The following is a 13,026-nucleotide window of genomic DNA, read 5'->3' on the forward strand; positions in this document are numbered from 1 at the left end:
CAAGTTGGTGATACCACATCTCAGAGGTAGTTAAATTCAGTTGGCCTAGTCCTTCTTCATAAGTGGAATAGCGAGGTTCGAGGAGAACCTTAATAGCTCTTTTTTGGACGGTTTTAAGCTTACACCATTGGTGTACTAAGTCAATAGCAAGTTGGTGATACCACATCTCAGAGGTAGTTAAATTCAGTTGGCCTAGTCCTTCTTCATAAGTGGAATAGCGAGGTTCGAGGAGAACCTTAATAGCTCTTTTTTGGACGGTTTTAAGCTTACACCATTGGTGTACTAAGTCAATAGCAAGTTGGTGATACCACATCTCAGAGGTAGTTAAATTCAGTTGGCCTAGTCCTTCTTCATAAGTGGAATAGCGAGGTTCGAGGAGAACTTTAAAAGCTCTTTTTTTGGAAGGTTTTAAGCTTATAGAATTGGTGTTAGGTTAAAACAGAGTGCCGCACAGGACAAGCCAGGCCAGGTCGACTTGTTCAAGGCCAGGTCGAAGATACAAATATACGTTATCAAATAATATGCCCGATTTAGGAGCTGAGATTAACTTTTAAGTAACAGGCTGCCTGCTGAAACATGGGATCTCTACATTAGATCATTATCAAAAAATGCATCAATGATTTTAGAATTACTTTTGGATCTTAAATTTTTCAGAAATACAAGAACAGAGTCTAGATCCTTTTCAGGAGTGGTCATTCACTAGAAGTTAAAAACGATCACGATACTGAGCTTGAATCCCAATTGGATTGAATAAAAATCCCTAGCCAAATTAACACAGAATGTGTATCTAATCGACGCTTAATCATAGTGATACGGTATCTTAGATACTATAAGGCTAAGCTTCTATTAGAAAGTGACAGCTAAACCGTTTCACACTCACAAGAATTACCGAAGTTTTAGGCCGACACAGAGAGGGAGAGGGAGAGAGGGATGGTAGTAGGGTGGGGGAATAGGTAAGAGGGAAGGGCTATTTTACCAGTAATTTCCGTTTTCTTAGGCTTCATGAGTTGGCCCATCATCGAAAGAATATCCTGGCCTCCTTGGGGTCTTGCGTTAGCAGAATCCAGATCATGCAAAGTAACATCTTGAACAACCTCTTTCTTTTTGTGCGCATCCCCTTTTGGTAAGGGAACATACTCTTCTGCCTATAATAAAATTCAAGGAGAACAAGTTAATATCTAGGCGAATAAATGGTTATTCGATTTATAATTTTCACATGCGAGGACACATTGTTGTGCATAAAATAGGGGGCTTATAGGTACTGAGCTCCTGAGAGAAAATGTTTCCAGTAGTAACTTTCGCCTTCTCAATGACTGACAATCAAAAAACTTATATAGGGCACGCAATATCTTAAGTAGATGAGCGGAGAAGCAGCTGAGCTAGGTCAATGAAACTTTAAGAGATTTTCAGAATTTGGTATTTTAGCTGATTCCTGAAAAATGTATTCACCTAGCTCCCCTGCCGTCTTCAAAATGTCAATGAAGTTTTCTCCAGAAAGCAACTTTTAACCCAACTTCGAAAAAACAGTGATTTTTTTTTTTTTTTTTAATTTAACAGTAGAATTGTTTTTCTAGCATAAACTGGCGAATCTAATTTCAAAAAAGAAAAATAGAAATCGATAATGAAACTCGATTTTAAAATCGCATGAAATAGAAACATTAAAAATGGTTCGTTTTAACTTAGACGCGTTGAATTAAACCTACACCAAACGTAAGCTTAATGTTCAGAGGCCAATGTTACCAAGAAAATAAATAAACAGTGCCAAATTTCAAAAAAAAGATAAATCATTGGTCTCGATTTCATTGGGTAAATTATCTGGTAGAAAAAACTTTCTTTTGCGTTTGAATATGTCCTTGAGTAAAGAGAAAGTTCTTAGGCATATTTAAAATGGATTAAGGCAAATTGGTTTCTCAAAAATTATGTACCTATTGATTGATGGGGAAGAAGTTTTTTTGTGATTTACTTGTATTACATTTTTTGGGGGGGGAATATCCACAAGACAGGATGTAATTATGAGCCCAAAAGATACTTTAGTACTGAAACCTTATACAAATGACTGCTGAAAGGCCGATTTGTAGCCCTATGCTGTACAGCAATACTTTTGATTCCAATACAGATAAAGACATCTGGTTAAATTGGATTTATCCAGATTCCTCGTAACAAACTTCTGTTTAATCATTAGTTGCAAGAAAATTCTTGAAATCACTCCAAGCTACGAATTAAGCTCCCCCCCCCCCAAAAAAAAAAAAATATGTCTTTGACAAGTTATCTTATAATTTTATATTTTCCGTATAATTCGTCTACCTTTGGGGTTTTTTTTTAACTTGGTACTTCCTTCCTTTTTCTTGTTAAGCTTAAATATTAAGATATTAATAACTCACTAATTATTAATTAATAATTTGTCTAATAACCAATATTAAGAACGTAAACGAAATATGAACGTACAATGGCTTCATGTTGTAAAGGATAAAATAAAAATATTCCCCGCGTAGTATGAGGGAAGAGTTATGTCGATTGAGGGGGGGGGGTGGAGCTAGGTTGTTTGGTAAGTATGAGAGGGGCCGATTTACCATTCGGGGAAGGAAATAAGTACATGGGCCAGACACAGAGGCAAAATGGCCTTATCCTAGCCCAAGGTATGAGCCCAGGACCGACAGAGAAAGAGGTTAACAGTTACTGCCTTATGCGTCTCAGGGCATGAGAGGACGTAAGTCTAAGCATGTAAATGTAAGTAATGTGTGGTGGTATTGGGGAAAACCTTTTCATTTAAAAGGGTGAATCTTTACCTTTATTGATACAAACAGAATCAACAAAATTTCCCTCTAGCCAACGGAGAGCAGATCTCGATGTGTCAACCTAAGACATAAGCAACCGGATGGAAACACAAAATAAACACAAAGACATTTCGACAAAAATAAGACGAATCACTTGAACAAGTTTTAAAAAAAAGAAGAAGAAAGAACCGAGAAAAAAGTACAGAAACCGTCCATGTTTGAGTATAAACAAATCCAAAGTAAAAACTAAATCTATCATTCGTAAGTCCCTACACCCAAACAAGGAATGATCTTCAAAACACATTTTCTCATTGGCGAAACGATTCTTAGTAATTATTTCAGCGATATCAAATATATTTGCAACACAAGGGATGTGGTATCTCAAGTGAAAACACTTGGGAATAAAAAAAAATCGGTAGAATTGGAGAAAGATTTTTTGGAAAATTTCATCGATAAAAAAAAATATTGAAGAATAATGAGAAAGGAGGGCTTTGTAGGAATTCTACTGCTGGGGAAATCTCTGAGCTCAAGACTGAACCATAGAGCTCTATTCCTACACGTTAATGATGGATTGTACTTACCTATTTGCATATTTGATTTTAAGTACTTTCAATGGTTGGTTTGCTCTTTCTTCGTTTTGCCACAGCCTTTGTTGGCTTTTGCGCAAACAAATTATCATTATTTAGAATTATCATGATTAATTCGTCATGGATGGAGACAGGAAGGGATTTTTGACTCTTGACTAGACAGATGGCAAGCAAGTTCATCACGTTCCTTTTACAATAAATACCAAAACGATATATCAAATTGCAGAGTAAGAGTCATTTATAGCCCACAGAAAAGATTTAGACATTTCCTTTCCTTTTTTTGGGGGGGGGGGGGTAGCATTGCATCCCTCTCTGTACCTGACTGTCACTCTTTTTGTTCCAAACCAAGACCATACGATTATCCCCCCAAATAAGTTCCTGCAGGTGTTTAAAGCAATTTGAGAGTTCTTTAAAGCAACTCTTCTTTTTAGATAACTAAGTCACATTTAACAGGGAAATAGGCGTTATAACTCATATTAAAAACAACTTCATTTTTATCTCCAAAACTAAATGCATGTTTTTGAGCTTTTAAGCAAAATACCTTTACTGGCATTACAAGCTCTTTTGAGTTAAATGGTAATGCCTTAATGAGCCTTCAATGTCTGGCTCTCAAGTTTTCAATCTTTGTTTAATCAGGTTCTTCTGCATTCCGAATACACAAATTTTTTGATTTCCATGCCTCTATCGTTCAAAATATTGATATTAAACTCGAAAAAAAAACAATATCCAAAAATAACAGCGAGCATGGTTGAGTGATATCAGAAAAAAAATAAAAGCTTTCTGCCGAACAGCATCATTCTTCAGCACTAAATTATTAGAGCAACATGACGCCTTCCACGTCACGATCCTAATAAATGAGGATTAGTTTTGTTTATATACTGAAATTTGATCCGCGTCACCAAACTTTAAAAAAAAAATCGGCCCTGTCTATTAGTAATTTCTGTTCCGCGTTTGTAAAACGCGGAACAGTAACTCTTGGGAATATATCTCACACATAACCTGAAGCGGCAAAAACGGACACAGGAGATGATCATACGGGCAAGCATGGGTATGCTTTCTATAAAACTTCTTGCTCTTCATGGTGTCCCAGCCTCCCACCTATTACGTATTTTTCTTACTTTTGTCAAATCGCTGGTAGAATATGCTTGTCCCGTTTGGCATTATGGCCTGACTTGACCAGAAGGACCACGTGGAAGGGATCCAACAGCAACTTTTCTGCTAGTGTCAATATCTCCTAAAATCCCTTATCGCTCCCTTTTAAAATAATTTTCACTTACAACTCTTTCAACACGTCGTGATGAATTGTGTTTGAAACTTGGTGTTTGTATTTTGAAAAATCCATGACTTCGCGAAATCCTCCCCTCTGAGCATTTCCCTTCGCACCAAAGGCCCCAGCGACATGTAGCTAAACGGTATCAAAAATTCACCCAGTACCAGCACAGCATATGCGGTACGCAAGTAGTTTTGTTCCCTCTTTCGTCGAGATTTTTAATTCTGCACCCACTCGTCAATAATTGTATATATTATTTTGAGTTCATTATTCTTTTTGTTCGTTTGAATGTGTTTGACTGTTTAGTCCGAATTTGTAATATTTCGAATCAATGTGTAATTTTGTATGATGATTGCTATGGCTGTGATTCTCATTTATTCTATATGTTTAGTGCTTCTTATGACAAGAACTGCCGCTGATCGGCATGACCGTGTAAGGCGTTTGAAAATAAAATCGTTTTATTATTATTTCATTTACTTATTAGTTATTTTTAATCCTAGTCGAGAGTTGGATAAAACGGGCGGGACAAAACAAAATAAGTCTTAGCCAAATAGAAAGTTGATTTAATTCTGTGCATAAAAAAAAATACAAATAACGCACCTGAGAATCTTGAGATTAATGTGCATAAATACATTGTCTCATAGATTGTTTATTATATTCCTTACTCAAGAAGCATAATTTAAATTATATACTTTTATAGGGATATCTGCAGTGTAAATCACACTATTTGACTCAAAATGAGTTTGTTAGCGTACCTGAATAAACATCTTCTGACATTAGCCAACTTATGACCAAAATTTGACAGAACCAAAAGGATGTTCATTAATTAGGGTAAACACCAAATTTTTGGGAATGTCATTTAAAACATTTTAAATGAGGGACTGTTTGCTACATCTAGGATTATCTTGGGTAGAGGAAGGCTATTGTAGGCTATTTGGTAAAGCAAATATGGTAAATCTCGAGTTTTTATTTTTACATTACTTGGCTTGGTACAAGGCTAACACAGTACTCATGTGGATAACTCGAATTGATTTGACTGTAGGTCCCCTCTCAACTTCAAGGACTTTGCAAACTGTTACCAATGTTTTGATTCTTTCAAAACACACGTCTGAATGGGCTGTTTGCCTTATGGACCGTAATTAAAGATGACTAAATAAGGAAAAACGTCACGAAGCCCAGCCTCTTATCACCATTAATTATGACCACTCAACGTGGAATCCGCCATAAGTAGTAGCCAAAATGGAAAAAGTTAAGTACTAAAAACATTCAATAACGGTATTTTACCAACTTTTTCTTCTTATTGAATAAAAATAAGCGTAAAATTTTTATAATAATTTTTTGTGATCACAAACGTGTTTAATGTTACAATTGGCAGATTCAAGTTCCAAAACTGTGCATGGTCAAACGCAAATAATAAAAAAAAACTTTCAGGGGTATCGACTCCGTTTTCAAATTATCAACTTTTCAATAGCACTTATCATATCAACTCTCAGGTTTACCATTTGTGCATTACTTGCAAAGTAGTTGACACCACTGGCAAAATAGTTGTGAGAACCGACATTCAGTATAAGGCTTGGATAAATACCCGATTATATTGGCAGATAATCATTAATCCTACCTCCAAGTCAAATTCCGTGGAAAAGGCATCAGACCTTCCTTGTCGTTTAACTGCTCCACTATTAGCTTCAATATAGATAACATCTCCGGTGTCAACTCTTTCCTTTTGTAGAGCTTCGTATATAGAAGGATCTAATTTCAACTGTTTTGTTCCCTTAGCTGTCTTTAATCCCACTATTACGTGAGCGATCGTCTTTCCATAGCCTGAAAGGATGTAAAATTAATAAGAGAGTCTTTCGCTACCATTATACTAAATAAAACACAAGAAACAAAAAGATTGCACATAAGAGAAACAAAAAGAAAAAGAAAATGGACAAAATAACGCCCTCTTTTGCTACAAGCAAAATAGTGCTGTAACTGCAACAGAAAAAAAACAATGAAACTGAAACAAAGATCAATCGTGCTTTGTCGAGAATTTCTTTTTTCTATTCTACACATTTTCCCTGAATTTCCATCAACAATGATTTCGTGCTTACGCTTATAAACTTCTTTTCGAAACCCTATACGCTCAGCTATGAGTCTGAGTATCTCTTAATAGAATTTATTTAATGATCACATTCCACATTTTTTTAAAGGAAATGTAGTAACCAGGAAATGTAGTGAGCCAGGAAATGTAGAAAAGTAAGGAAATGTAGTATAGGAAGTAACCTCTAAATATGGTACAAATTAAAATCACTTTGTCTACAAAGTGATTTTTGGATTGTTTCACTTGTTTACGCAAGGCTTTTAGCAATGCAAATAAGCAATCCCGAGTTCAATATCGTCAAAATATTTTAGGAATATTTACAAACAACAGAAAATATTTCGACACATTAGTTATCAAAATACGTATGCATGAAACTAAATCCAAATTCTTTCTGTTTAAAGGGATTTTAGTCACAAACAGCCTATCTTGTCCTTTAAAAAATTTTGGTTTGTGTGGCCGGACTATTTAGAATTGACTAGGCGGTCTTGCCATAATTAGTAGAACTTGGATAAGAGATCCGAATAAACGATAAAAAACTAAAAGCCAACACCTACTTTCCCGGAAATCTTAGAAAAACCATTAAACTTCTCTCCGTTTTGAACCGGAGGTAGAGATGATCAGATTTAACGAAACTTACATGATTAGAAAGTATTAATTTTGTTTTTTCAACTGAATGGTGCAATATTTTCTTTAATTTCAGGAAGGGCAGTCCCTAAAATTATTCTATCACACCTGTTTGGGAAACACCCAATATCAGCTCAAAGGAAGTACCATTTGAGTAATTTGACAGCTTTGGTAGCTCCATATCGTGCTACCTGCCCGGATTGAAAACCTGGCAGACATAGGATGCATATTATTTACGTTATATGTACGTTGAATAGCAGCGTTTGGCTTGACAATTAGTAAGAAACTATAATTTGTTTATTTTAAACTAGCCTCTCGTTGGCTTTTCAAACTGTTACCACATTTAACATCTCCAACCCATTTTTACCAAATCGCTTTGTGAGTTCCCCGTGGTGCTGAAAAACTTGCTAATGGCCCCTTTGTCTGAGAGACGGTTAGCCACCGTTGAGACTCACAAATTGATTTTGAAGGTATCAAATGACAGAATTATGATTGAGATCTGGACGGCCAAAGGGGTCCCTAAATGCTCGTCATCCGGGCATGATTGCCCAGAAGCGTCAAATATTGGCAAAACTTGGCGGGTAGTAAAAAGCTGTTGTTCTAATTATTCCTTTGGAGAATCAGAATCTGACCTGACCGAACAACTCAAGTTCAAATTCTCCCTTTTTAGCTTTGGATTCACTTGTTTGTCCCACCAAAGGTAAGAAATAACAAGGAAGCTTGTTGGAGCCAACCTTTGAGATACCAAAGCAGGTGAGCCAGGTTCTTACCCAAGATTTTTTCAGGGGGTAGGGTTAAAAGAGCTGTCAATGACTAAAATCCAAATTTTCCCTTTTTAGCTTCAGATTCACTTGTTTTTCCAAACAAAGGTAAGAAATAACAATGAGCCTAGTTGGAGCCAACCTTTGAGATACCAAAGCAGGTGAGCTAGGTTCGTACCCGAGATTTTTTCGGGAGGGGGGGAGAGGGTCAAAAGAGCTATCAATGACTGAAGTCCAAATTTTCCCTTTTTAGCTTCGGATCCACTTGTTATTTCTACCAAAGGTAAGAAGTAACAAGGAGCCTTGTCGGAGCTAACCTTTGAGATCCCAAAGCAGGTGAGCAAGGTTCGTATCCAAGATTTTTTCCGGAAGGGGGGGGGGGGTTAAAAGAGCTGTCAATGACTGAAGCCCAAATTTTCCTTTTTAGCTTCGGATTCACTTATTTTTCCTACCAAAGGTAAGAAATAACAAAGAGCCTTGTCGGAGCCAACCTTTGAGATACCAAAACAGGTGAGCTAGGTTCGTACCCAGAATTTTCGGAAGGAGGGCTACAAAGAATTTTTTCGGTGCAAAAGAATTTTTTCGCTCTATGTTCTATTCACAAATGTGAAATGTTCTAATTCACATTTCAGCAAGATATAATACAATTATCCCTCCTTAAAGCTTATAACTTTACTTATAGTCTGTAATTATATTTTCTTAGCGGTTTAACGCATACTCATACTGTCATTTCTGTTTTTTTCTTTAATTAACGAAGAAAGCTCCCTTTGCTTAATCCATCAATTATATCATATCATTTCTATTTTGTTCTAATACTTATTACTTTGCAAGATTTAGGTTGGAAAGGGGTAGGTTTAGGAGGAAGACGAAACGTATTGAAAATATAGGAAGTTGATTGAAGGATACACTGCAGAAATCTCAAGATTCTGGGGAGGGGGAGTAGAGGCTGATATAATTTAAAATTGAACAAAATTGATTGGCTACAACAAGTGAAGCCGTATTTTTTAGCTCTCCGGGTTTTAATATGAAACAACCTTCTAGGAGAGAGGGGGATTCACTAGCAGAGCCGTTCAAAAGTGGGAAGGACAAACGGGTCAGCTTCCCCTGTCGCTGAAGCAGGGAGGTTGTCAACTTTGATCAAATTTTTCACTTTGATTCGGCTTTTTTTGCCTTATATTTGAATCAAGAGTGGGGCACTGTAATTAGTTTTACCTCGGGCACCATCAACCCTAGGAACAGCTCTCTTCATAAGTTGGTGTTACTAGCAAATTTGCAAAAATGACTAATCAGGTTCCAGTGAAATTTATTGGATTCTTTAAGATTGGATCATTAACTCCTAAGCAGTATAGCAAGTATAGCAGACAAAATTCTTGCAGCACAACTTAATAACTTTTCACCATTTTATGACTATAAATTATGCAAAATTTTCACTAAAAAGTGCAATTTTCCCACTTGAATATCTCAGAAACAAATAACCGGTATATATGGAGAGTCAACTCGTCATCCCGTCTCTTTGCATCTCCAGGGATTCATGAACAAACAACACTCGAAGTACGAAACAACTCTCAAATTCAACTGAACCTCACATCTTTCCTATTCACTCCAGACATCACTCCTACCAAGGCAGGGAGACTACTCCTACCAAGACATGGAGTAGCCAAAATGAAACACCTAAGACTCTTAATGAAAAACACAGCCCGTTTTCAATTTTTTCGACGCAACTGGACGGATTTTTTTTCACAGTCTCAGGTTTTGTCTAATTGTTTCTTGTTTACCATTTCTCTTTTAGACAAAAAACTGAAATGATGTCGACCCACTACTGCGAATGTCGTTAAGAATTAGCGACCTCCAGCTGTTGTAAATGTGTTAGTCTCCATGTTACTATGAACAAATAGTAATAAAAAATTAGGGCGTTTGATACTTGGATTAATGCGTCACACTACCTTCACTAGAATATAAATTACTTGGTTTTAAGTAAAACCAGGAGCATAGCTCCAGCATTTATATTGGAGGATGGAGGGGGTCAAGAGGGGTCCATATCAGGAGAATCAAAGGGCATGGGCTATCAGGAAGAGGGGGGCGTTTAAGATTTGTTCGAAAGGAGCTTTCCAATGAAGCGCTAATCTTCTGAATTCAAATACAAAAAAAAATAATGTGAAATATAAAATGGGGATATGGAGTAGATAATCACTTTACCCCCCCCCCCCTCCATTTCAAAACAGTTCATCAAAATCATCGCATTGTTTTTTGTTTTGTTTTTATTCAGGATGATATATTTTGAAAGTTTGAGAATAAAAGCAAGACTCAACTACATTTTAGGCATTTTCCACGCGTTTCCTAATGGGGTAGTTTTGAAAATACATTTTTACGCCTTGCTTGTAATGCAACAATAGGGCTCAAAATTTATAAGCATTCTTCAACACTGAAAGTTAGGTAAAACAACTAAAGCAGGTGTTTTAGAGAATTTCTAATACATCTAAGCTAAAAACGAGAGTTTGTGGCTTCGTCATGAGACAACAGGTGTCACGTCCTAGATGATCTTATACTGAACGACTTTTCTACTAAATATCCTAAGAGGTGGTTTTTCTGAGGCTGCACGCCCCAAATTAGGGATGAGATAGTGAAAGAGAATAAGATCGATAGGTTTTTCTGAGGAGGTGACAAAACCACAGGTTTCAAATATAGTTGGATATAGGAGGGGGCCGCATGAGTGCCAGCCTCGTTTTTCATAATAGTAGCAGCTGTGAATCCGTGAATGATTTCACCAAAATCAATTTCATTTTATTGTGGCTTTAAAAACTTAGAAAGTTTGAGAGAACGAATCAAAACAAAGAATTTTCACTTCATTAATAAGAATACAAAAGTTCCTAACAAAAACTAACCTCCCATAGGGCTCTCTGTCTCCACTGGTGTAATTTCTGTTACTTCCCCTTCATACACCTCCTTAGTCTCTTTGATACGAAGTCCAATAGCACGTCTAAAATTCTCCATTAGAACTTCAGTCTTCTTAATTTCTGAGCTATAGACTTCTGAGCCTACCATGGGGCAAAAAGGAACCTAAAAAAGAGAAAAGTAAAGATTCATTTTAATTTTCCTGACTGCTTTGCTATTGGTTCATATTTATTTTGCAATTATCTATGATATTTTTTTCTCACTAATTTAAGTAGTAAATTCTTGGGGGTTGTAGTTGTGAAAAACAATTAATCATAAAGCAGAAAACAAAAATTCTAAATAGCATTAAGGTTTTGGCAATTTAAATAGTAGAAATATACGAAAAAAAAGACTATTTACTTTACTAATTTTGTAAAAAAAAACAGGTGCATACTTGAACAAGAGTAGTCCTATACATATTCTAAAATTAGGGAAAACAGCAAAAGATAGAAAAATGCTTCCAGAGTAACCAAAGTCGAACCTGGTTGTGAATAATAAGCGTAAATCGTTAGTAAAACAAAACGAAGAATAAAGAACCCATACAATATAATTTTACGGTTGAAAAAACATAAATTACTTATCAAATAATAACAGGTAGATGGCCAACCATTATCAACTGCGACTCATCGGAAGGTACAACTAGCCTATTTAGTCCAATGCTAAAGATCCCATTTCATCGTCCTCTTTCAGCATCATTCACTATACATTAGCGCCATTAGTCAACGTTCAACTGTTTAACTGTCATGACCAGGTTCAACTGCTGCTTTAGATATTAAAATCCACCCACAGACTAATTCCCAGTAGTAGTAGTTATGATGTTAGCCAATTAAAATTTCCAAAAAAAACTGATTGGTTACCCTCAACTAATTTCGAAAGAATTGAACTCCAGTTTGACTATATCTAGCTTTGGATACTAGCTATGACTGAACTGCGAATGTATCAGGACTTGCATGATTCCAAGATTAGTATAAATTGTATCTCATGGTGAATCTTCCTTTATATATTGTAATTGAGAAGGAAAGACAAATGATCTGCAAAACAAGGAATCTTTCCTTGATCAGCATTTTCTTTTGAGCAAACTCTACATATTTTATTTACTTGGCATCGTTTGCACTTCTTATAATATACACTTAGGCCATCTTCATCAATGCTCAAAAATAAAACGTGCAATCATTATGAAACTAATAATGATCCCTGCAAGAGCCAAGTAACACAAAAATAAATATACTGATTTGAATAGGAATAGGTATATCACTGAAGAAAAAAGGCAACTAAATGACTAAAAGACAAAAGAGAAATTGCTTCCTTATTTGCTTTTTTTGGTAAGGTTTTATACATACAGATTAGAAAAAAATACCAAAGTGATCACAAAACCAGGGTAAACTAAAGTTATATTGTCTAGCCAATGTTAAATTCTATAGCAGCCTTTGCTGAGAAATATTGTGGGGAAAATGCTCCAAGTTTGTTTATTTGTAATTGATTAAACTCGGTAATAGTCAACCATCAAAACTTTTAAAATGGTTGATTCCAAGAATAATTTTCTTCAATAAAAAAAAAAAATGACTTGAGACATTCAAAAATATACTGCTTCTGCTTAAAACCAATGTTAGTCACTATTTGCTGCCACTCAATCAATGTTCTTCCTGTTAAAACACACCTTACATATATGTTAATTTTGTGTTACTTTGGACCAAAACTTTAACCTAACCCAATACCTGTGATTATTTCCAAGAACATAGCATGCTCAAACTAAGGTTGCATTAATTTTGTCTCAAAACATAGCACCTATTATTTATTGCTATTATACATAGCAACAATTTTCATTCCGTGTCTATTAGCACTATTCTCACAAAAACACTATAGGCCTACTAATAATTACGAAACTATGTCATTGCGTCTCGAAATTCTTTAAAATTGCAGTATAGCCGCTTGAATGAAGATGATTTCCTGAACTTTCATGAATTGGGAACAAAAACTGCTCCAACTAGTCAAACTA

General features: G+C 35.8%; 1 protein-coding gene across 2 annotated transcripts in view; it reads right to left on the reverse strand.

The window, feature by feature from the left end:
• LOC136031282 (ruvB-like helicase 1) overlaps positions 1 to 13,026 on the reverse strand; it is a 36,094-nt gene that overhangs the window by 12,679 nt on the left and 10,389 nt on the right. For both annotated transcript variants that reach the window (XM_065710725.1, XM_065710726.1), the window contains exons 3-5: positions 10,982 to 11,156; positions 6,250 to 6,452; positions 977 to 1,145 (exon numbers count right to left, since the gene is read on the reverse strand). In XM_065710725.1, the coding sequence (XP_065566797.1) occupies positions 977 to 1,145; positions 6,250 to 6,452; positions 10,982 to 11,156 (547 nt within the window). The remainder of the gene's footprint in view (positions 1 to 976; positions 1,146 to 6,249; positions 6,453 to 10,981; positions 11,157 to 13,026) is intronic.

This window comes from Artemia franciscana, chromosome 9 (genome assembly GCF_032884065.1).
Source record: "Artemia franciscana chromosome 9, ASM3288406v1, whole genome shotgun sequence".
NCBI classification, from domain to species: domain Eukaryota; kingdom Metazoa; phylum Arthropoda; class Branchiopoda; order Anostraca; family Artemiidae; genus Artemia; species Artemia franciscana.